The sequence below is a fragment of the Triticum urartu genome, chromosome 3A (assembly GCF_056163025.1).
Source record: "Triticum urartu cultivar PI428250 chromosome 3A, HENAU_Tu73, whole genome shotgun sequence".
NCBI classification, from domain to species: Eukaryota; Viridiplantae; Streptophyta; class Magnoliopsida; order Poales; family Poaceae; genus Triticum; species Triticum urartu.
The window spans coordinates 3,196,362-3,205,857 of NC_141875.1; the positions used below are offsets into that span (position 1 = coordinate 3,196,362).

The following is a 9,496-nucleotide window of genomic DNA, read 5'->3' on the forward strand; positions in this document are numbered from 1 at the left end:
GTGATTGTTATTATATGCAGTAAAACAAAGTCCTAAACATATTAGTGCATTTTTTTTTTGAAAAGGGGAATGCCCCAGCCTCTGCATCTGAATGATGCATACGGCTAATATTATTAAAAGCAAAATATCCAACAGAGGTCTCCAAGTCTTGAAATAAAAAAGGTAAAAAGCCACAACCGGCTAGCAAAGAAGGATAAGAGCACTAAATTCCTATCCTATTACATGACTGCCATCCAAACCGGTTGAAAATACCCCGAGCTACCATCTCCCATCGGGTAGACGCAGTAACCAAACGCTCCCTGCCTCCGTCGGAGTGAGTAGCAACCACATACGGATCAACGCCGTGGCTCTGAATATAACCTGCAAAAAATGAGTATTTGTTGTTCTGTTAAAAACCAAATTATTTCTGTAATTCCAGATTGCCCATAATAAAGCACACACTTCCATACGAATGTGTCGCGCTATATCAAAATTTATCCCATCAAACCATGTCCCAAATAACGTAATGATGGAGTTGGGTGGTGTAATGTTAAAAGCAATGTGGACCGAACGCCACAAAATTTTTGCTAAGGGACAATCTAGAAAGAGATGTTTGATGGATTCGTTTTGGTCGCAGAAACTACATCTGGTAGATCCTGTCCAATTGCGTTTTGCTAAGTTATCCTTCGTTAAAATAACTTGTTTATGCACAAACCACATAAACACTTTGATCTTTAAAGGAACTTTGACTTTCCAAACATGTTTCGATCTAGGAATCACACTAGATTTAATAACATCCAAATACATGGATTTAACCGAAAATTCGTCATTCTTATACAATCCCTCCTTCCCAAATTACTTGAACAGAGGGAGTATGTCCCAAGGCAGTGTTAATTACCAAGCCTTTGTAATACTACTCCCTTTGTTCGGCTTTCTTTTCTTCCACGGGAAGAAAGAAATGACCGATAACATCCGACCCATTGACAGTCCATGCAATTAATGAAGAGGTGAAGCCAACTTGTAACATTTTTTTAGCTAAATTGTTAAATGGAGCAGCTTACAGTAGGTCTACGTACTCAAGTTTAGATCTATGTAGGTACGCTCCACTCGAAGCTAGCTAGCCTATAAATACCATCAGCCGCTCCATCATTTAATCACCAGCTAGCTTATTCACATCTCTTATCTTGAGACCATCTCTTGCTCCACAAATTTACCTCTCTCTCTCTCTCTAGCTACAAAGCTTGCTGGGCAACAATGGCTGCAGGTGGGGCTTCTCTTCTTGCTGCTGCTGTTTTCTCCATGCTGGTCATGTCTTCCCTGGGGCATCCGAGGCCTTTATGCAGCGACTGTGACCCGCAATGCCGTGCCAACTGCACCGCGGAGGTTAAAACCTCCTGCAGCAGTTACTGCAGCAGCGGTGGCGGCGGCCCTCAGGAGGGCTGCCGTAGAAATATCTTGCAGCAGTGCACTGCAAATGGTATCTGCTGCAGTAGCAACGGCACCTGCACTTGTGACTGCAACACTGTAGCTGAAAGTGGTTGCAAGGGGGTCCCCAACGCCATCCAACTTTGCGACTCTTGCAAGCGCGGCATCTTCGACCAGTGCTTTCCCACCTGTAACAAGGACTGCAACAACAACTGCAAGAAGAAAGGGTGCCACCATGCCTAGGAATAACATGTAGTCGATCGGTTGTTGCCTTGCATAGCAAATAACATGGCCGATGTGGTCGTGCGTAGAGTTTTGTAAATGCCGTGACCTGGTTCTGTGGGATGGCATAGGAGGAAAGGCTCGTGGTATCACCTCCGGCATTTCAGCTGAGGATTTGCATTCTGTTTTATTTATACTGAATAATGATATGGAAAAAGGAAAAAATACATAGTTAATACGATGAAATTATGGTTGTTCATTGTTCCTTCTCCATAGAGCTAGTGTGTGTCCATTGACATATATACATCAGTTTGTCCATCCAAGTACTTCATGGTGATGTGCACCTGCGCCATGGTGATGTGGACCTTCGCCATGCCGTTTCCTCTCTTTCATTGTTGAGGGGACTGTACTTTTCTATGTAAATCACCTTCTGCTGATGATTAGAATGCTTTCAACCACACATTTATATAATCAAATTTTCTACCAAAGTCAAGGCCTGTAAAGATTAGCCACTTCAACATCAGCGTGTTTGCGTTCAAACATCCTGAACATCTTCAGCGATGTGTACTCTCTCTTTACTTGTACTTCCTTTTTTGCATGGACATTTTACTCCATGTTAAGCACCTATTCAGCGCAATTTGGTTAGATTAATCTGTTGCTATCTAGTTTTGTACAGACAGCCATGGCTATCTCAGCCTCAGAACTCATTCTGTAAGGTGATGTCGTATCTGCATCTTACTTCTGAAAGACCACATCAATTTGCAGCAACACATGTTAAAACTGTGATCTTTTGGAGATGTCATGTTTGAACTGTCATGTTCTCACACATCAGCTACCAGGTTTCATCATCTCCACCTGCAGTGCTTCACTGGCAATGAGAAGTAAGTGGATGCAGCATGTATCTTCATTTTTTTAGTTTTGGCATTTTTGGCTAGGACAGTTGAGTTCAGATTTCATATTTGTTCCGGTTGGAAGTTAAGATATTTGCAGTTGACAGTAGGCTTGGTTGGCATATGTGATAGATTTAGTTGAATGTTGGTGGCAATGTAATAGAAAACTGCAATATTTTGGTTGGAAATTATTGTTTTTTAATATGAAACATTGGCTTTTGAAGTTAAAAGAGACAAGTCCATACACTAGTAGAAAACAGGGCTATGGTCCAGGCCGGCTCAGCCCATTAGTCCCGGTTCAGTCTAGAACCGGGACCAATGTGGGCATTGGTCCCGGTTCGTGAGCCCAGGGGGGCGGCCGGGCCACGTGGGCCATTGGTCCCGGTTCGTCTGGACCTTTTGGTCCCGGTTGGTGCGACGAACCGGGACCAATGGGCCTCGCTCCTGGCCCACCACCATTGGTCCCGGTTGGTGGCTTGAACCGGGACCAAAGGCTTCCCTTTAGTCCCGGTTCAAGTCATCAACCGGGACCAATGAGGTGCCTATATATACCCCCTCGCGCAAGAGCAGAGCACAGTGCTCTGTTTTTTCTGGCCGAGGGGGAGAGGGCTTTGTGGTGCTCTAGCCCATCTCCTATGCACATGAGGTGTTCGATGGAATGCCCGAGCCACACTACTTAAGATTTCTCCTCTCGAAGCTCGACCTCCAAGCTCCATTTTCCTCGAGATTTGTCTAGATTTAGCGGTCCGTCACGCCCCGTCCCCGTCTTCACCGCCGTCGATCACCCGCGCCGATCTCATCACCGACATCACCGTGGTGAGCCTCTTGTTCTTATCTTCTTTCTGAAAGGAAAAATATTCTTACTTGTATGTTTAGATAGATACTTGTATCATTTTCTTACATTTATTATTGCATCTTATATAGTGCGATGGTTTTGGTATCCGCCCCTGTCGGCCCTCATCCTGTCTATGATTCGGATTTGGTATGTATATTATCTTTATAACTATTGGTTCATTTATTGTTTATGAAAATTATGCCGACCAACGTGACATAGATTTTATTTATCTAGGATGTATGTGAATCGGAAATGCCAACCGACCCTATTGTCGAGAGGTTAAATTTAGATGAAGAAGAAAACAATTTGTTGAAGGAAAAAATAAAAAAAATTGAGGAGGAGAAGATGATATTGGAGTTGCATGTTGCGGATGTCGTCGATGATCACAAGATCAAGATGGATGCAATGCGCTTGAAGATTAGAAAGATTAGAAAATATGCCATTCATACCGAGGCTTGGTATCATTATGTCGTTGGATCAATTGTTACCTTGGTTGCGATTATGATCGCATTTGTTTTCGCATTGAAATGTTTTACATTGTTTCAGTGTATGGTTTAATTAATTAGATGCTCTGCAGAGCTATATGTTATTAGATGAGAACTATGTATGCACTTTGGTTTTCATGTGATGATGAACTTCTATTAATTTGGACACTTAATTATATATAATCCACGCAGATGAACCGGCAATGGATGTACGGTGACAGACACACCCGCGAGTACATTAAGGGCGTGCATGAGTTTCTCGATGCGGCTGAGGCAAATAAGCAGAATGGTTTTATGTGTTGTCCATGCACTGAATGTGGGAATACGAGGTCTTACTCTAACCGGAAAATCCTTCACTCCCACCTGCTTTACAAGGGTTTCATGCCACACTATAATGTTTGGACGAGGCACGGAGAAATAGGGGTTATGATGGAAGACGGCGAAGAAGAAGAGTACGATGACAACTATGTGCCCCCTGAATACGGTGATGCTGCAACGGGGGGAGCTGGTGAAGATCAAGAGGAACCAGACGATGTGCCCAATGATGCTGCCACGGGTGAAGCTGCTGAAGATCAAGAGGAACCAGATGATGTGCCCGATGATGATGATCTCCGCCGGGTCATTTTCGATGCAAGGACGCAATGCATTAGTCAAAAGGAGAAGCTGAAGTTCGATCGCATGTTAGAGGATCCCAAAAAAGGGTTATACCCCAATTACGAAGATGGCAACACAAAGCTCAGTACCGTACTGGAATTGCTGCAGTGGAAGGCACAGAATGCTGTGGCTGACAAAGGATTTGAGAAGCTACTGAAAATATTGAAGAAGAAGCTTCCAAAGGATAACGAATTGCCCGACAGTACATACGCAGCAAAGAAGGTCGTATGCCCTCTAGGATTGGAGGTGGAGAAGATACATGCATGCCCTAATGACTGCATCCTCTACCGCGGTGCATACAAGGATCTGAACGCATTCCCGGTATGCGGTGCGTTGCGGTATAAGATCAGACGAGATGACCCTGGTGATGTTGACGGCGAGCCCCTCAGGAAGAGGTTTCCTGCGAAGGTGATGTGGTATGCTCCTATAATACCACGGTTGAAACGTCAGTTCAGAAACGAAGAGCATGCCAAGTTGATGCGATGGCACAGTGAGAACCGAAAGAAAGATGGGAAGTTGAGAGCACCCGCTGACGGGTCACAGTGGAGAAAAATCGAGAGAAAGTACTGGGATGAGTTTGCAAAGGACCCAAGGAATGTATGGTTTGCTTTAAGCGCGGATGGCATTAATCCTTTCGGGGAGCAGAGCAGCAATCACAGCACCTGGCCCGTGACTCTATGTATGTATAACCTTCCTCGGATGTGCATGAAGCGGAAGTTCATTATGATGCCAGTTCTCATCCAAGGCCCTAAGCAACCCGGCAACGAAATTGATGTGTACCTAAGGCCATTAGTTGAAGAACTTTTATAGCTGTGGAATGAAAACGGGGTGCGTACGTGGGATGAGCACAGACAGGAGAAATTTAACCTTAAGGCATTGCTGTTCGTGACCATCAACGATTGGCCTGCTCTCAGTAACCTTTCAGGACAGACAAACAAAGGATACCACGCATGCACGCACTGTTTAGATGACACTGAAAGTATATACCTGGACAAATGCAGGAAGAATGTGTACCAGGGCCATCGTCGATTTCTTCCGACCAACCATCAATGTCGAAAGAAAGGCAAGCATTTCAAAGGCGAGGCAGATCACCGGAAGAAGCCCGCCATGCGCACCGGTGATCACGTGCTTGCTATGGTCAATGATTTACACTACGTAATCTTTGGAAAGGGTCCCGGTGGACTAGCTGTTCCGAATGACGCTGAGGGACACGCACCCATGTGGAAGAAGAAATCTATATTTTGGGACCTACCCTACTGGAAAGACCTAGAGGTCCGCTCCTCAATCGACGTGATGCACGTGACGAAGAACCTTTGCGTGAACCTGCTAGGCTTCTTGGGCATGTATGGGAAGACAAAAGATACACCTGAGGCACGGGAGGACCTGCAACGTTTGCACGAAAAAGACGGCATGCCTCCGAAGCAGTATAAAGGTCCTGCCAGCTACGCTCTTACGAAAGAAGAGAAAGAAATCTTCTTTGAATGTCTGCTCAGTATGAAGGTCACGACTAGCTTCTCGTCGAATATAAAGGGAATAATAAATATGCCAGAGAAAAAGTTTCAGAACCTAAAGTCTCATGACTGCCACGTGATTATGACGCAACTGCTTCCGGTTGCATTGAGGGGGCTTCTACCGGAAAACGTCCAATTAGCCATTGTGAAGCTATGTGCATTCCTCAATGCAATCTCTCAGAAGGTGATCGATCCAGAAATCGTACCAAGGCTAAGGAGTGATGTGGCGCAATGTCTTGTCAGTTTCGAGCTGGTGTTCCCACCATCCTTCTTCAATATCATGACGCACGTCCTAGTTTATCTAGTCGACGAGATTGTCATCCTGGGGCCCGTATTTCTACACAATATGTTCCCCTTTGAGAGGTTCATGGGAGTTCTAAAGAAATATGTCCGTAACCGCGCTAGGCCAGAAGGAAGCATCTCCATGGGCCATCAAACAGAGGATGTTATCGGGTTTTGTGTTGACTTCATTCCTGGCCTTAACAAGATAGGTCTCCCTAAATCGCGGTATGAGGGGAGACTGACTGGAAAAGGCACTCTTGGAAGAGACTCAATAATATGCAGGGACGGATATTCTTGGTCTCAAGCACACTACACAGTTCTACAGAACTCTACCTTGGTGACCCCGTATGTCGATGAACACAAGAACAGTCTGCGCTCCAAACACCCGGAGCAATGCAACGACTGGATTACATGTGAACACATCAGGACTTTCAGCAGTTGGTTGGAAACACGTCTCAGAGGTGACAACACTGTTTGTGATGAGTTGTACTTGTTGTCCAGGGGACCATCTTTGACTGTATTGACTTACAAAGGATACGAGATAAATGGGAATACATTTTACACGATCTCCCAAGACCAAAAGAGCACCAACCAAAACAGCGGTGTCCGCTTTGATGCAGCAACCGAGAGCGGAAAGGACACATATTATGGTTACATAGTGGACATATGGGAACTTGACTACGGACCTGATTTTAAGGTCCCTTTGTTTAAGTGCAAATGGGTCAATCTATTAGGCGGCGGGGTACAGGTAGACCCACAGTACGGAATGACAACAGTGGATCTGAAAAATCTTGGGTACACTGACGAACCGTTCGTCCTAGTCAATGATGTGGCCCAGGTTATCTATGTGAAGGACATGTCTACCAAACCGAGAAAAAGAAAAGATAAGGAAGCGAATACATCATACGATGAGCCAAAGCGCCACATAGTTCTTTCAGGAAAAAGGGACATCCTGGGAGTGGACGGCAAGACAGACATGTCTGAAGATTATAAAAAGTTTCATGAAATTCCTCCCTTCAATGTCAAGGTTGACCCAAGCATCCTGATAAACTATGAAGATTATCCATGGTTACGGCGTAATAAGCAAATGACACAAGCGAAGAAAAAGTGAAGACTTTCTCCCGCAACTATTATGATGATACCATGCCAAATTTGTAACAGACGAACATTCTACCATTGTCCGTTTTGTACATGCACATGCTATGTGGGTGAAATTATGATACCATCCCAACTTTCAACTTTTTCAGAGTTCATTTGAAATGCTTTCATGTCTTATGGTTCGAAACTTTGATACTTCGAAAGTGATTGTTCATTTTATACACGAAGTGCATCAAGTTTTTGTTGTAACCCTCTCTACTTTTTGGAACATGCTATGTGGGTGAAATGATGATACCATGCCAACTTTCAACCTTTTCAGAGTTCATTTTGAAATGCTTTCCAATTTCAGAGTCATTTAGCTCAAAGAATGAATTAATAGCAAACAGAATAAACTACAAAACTTTTATGAAAATAAAAACAATCAATTAAAATATTATGTTATGATCAACTAAAATAAAACTATAATATTCTTCAATAGCAAAAAGAATATAATTTTTGTGACCTAAAATCAAACTATAAGTATTTAATTGTAAGTATAAATAAAAAATAAATAGCAAAGAAGAAAAAAAATTCTATTTTTATAGTAAAGTTATTCATAAACTAGTGATTCACACAAATTTTTAAAAATTCAAATTTAAACTATTCAAAATTTAAAACTAATGGCACTAAAAGAAAGTTTATAATTTTTGTGACCTAAAAGCAAAAAGAAATCACTAAAAAACTGTAAATATTTACTTGTAGGTAGAAATAAAAAATAAATAGAAAAAAAATTCTATTTTTATAGTAAAGTTATTCATAAACTAGTGATTCACACAAATTTTTAAAAATTCAAATTTAAACTATTTAAAATTTAAAACTAATGGCACTAACAGAAAGTTTATAATTTTTGTGACCTAAAAGCAAAAAGAAATCACTAAAAAACTGTAAATATTTAGTTTTAAGTAGAAATAAAAAAATAAAAAACCAAAAAAATGTAGAAATAAAAAAGAAAAAACCAAAAAAAATGCCTCCTACTGGGCCTCCACGGCCTGAATACGACTAGAAACCCTACATGGGCCAGGATTCAGGCCCGTAGAAGGCCCAATAGGCCCACATGCAGTAGCAAGTTTAGGCCCGAAAGCCTGCATTAGAGAGGAGCTCGAATGGGGAGGCACACCAGCGCTTATAAACCAGTGTCGGCGCCCTTCAGCTAGCGATGTGGGACTAAACTTTTGGGCGCGGGGCAGCACAAGGCCATTGGTCACCAACCGGGACTAAAGGGGGCATTGGTCACGGTTCGTGGCACCAACCATGACCATTGCCCCCCTTTAGTCCTGGTTGGTGCCACCAACCGGGACCAATGGCCTTCGCTTCCCGCCCTTTGGGCTGCCGAAAAGAGGCCTTTGGTCTCGGTTGGTGGCACCAACCGGGACTAATGCCCACCTTTGGTCCCGGTTGCTGCCATGAACCGGGACTAAAGGCTCTGCTATATAAGCCCACACTTTGGAAATTTTCGCCAACTGCTCCATTCCCCATCGCTGACGCCGCCAGGCTGCTCGATCGTCCTCCTCGTCGCCGTCGCCGTCGCTGCGCCCTGCCCCATCGCCGTCGCCGTCGCCGCGCCCTGTCGCTGTCGTCGTCGTCGCGCCCTCCTGCCCGTCGCCGGCCGCCCTGCCCCAAGCTCGCTGTCGTCCGCCCTGCCCCGAGCCCCGCCTCCTCGTCCCCGTCGCCGTGTGCCGCCCCGAGCCCGCGGCCGTCCCCGTCGCCGTGTGCCACCCCGAGCCCGTCGTCCCCGTCACCACGTGCCGCCCCGCGCACGCCGTCCCCGTCGCCGGCATCCCCGAGCCCGCCGTCCTCCTTTCCCGTTGCTGGCCTCCTCTCCCCGTCGCCGCCCACCCCCAGTGAGCTCCCCCCTTTCCCATCCCCGTCGCCGACGATGCCACCCATTGCCGCCGCTGCTCTCTGTTCATATATGCAAAAGTTACATTTTTAGAAAATCATCTATATATGTTCAGAAAAGTTCTATATGAATGTGGCTATATATATATATATGTTCAGAAAAGTTCTATATGTATGTGGCTATGTATGTGTATGTGGCTATGTGAATATGCAAAGAAGAGGAGATGAAGAAGATGA

General features: G+C 44.6%; 1 protein-coding gene across 1 annotated transcript; it reads left to right on the forward strand.

Moving 5' to 3' along the window:
• Nucleotides 1–1,133: 1,133 nt before the first annotated feature.
• LOC125547472 (uncharacterized) lies at nt 1,134–1,885 on the forward strand. The gene has a single exon (XM_048711332.2). The coding sequence runs from the start codon at nt 1,234–1,236 to the stop codon at nt 1,645–1,647; it is 414 nt and encodes a 137-aa protein (XP_048567289.1). The 5' UTR covers nt 1,134–1,233; the 3' UTR covers nt 1,648–1,885.
• The last annotated feature ends 7,611 nt before the right edge of the window (nt 1,886–9,496 follow it).

What these genes read in the sequence shown, in the direction of transcription:
- LOC125547472 (XM_048711332.2), top strand. Translation starts at nt 1,234, where the DNA reads ATGGCTGCAGGTGGGGCTTCTCTTCTTGCTGCTGCTGTTTTCTCCATG.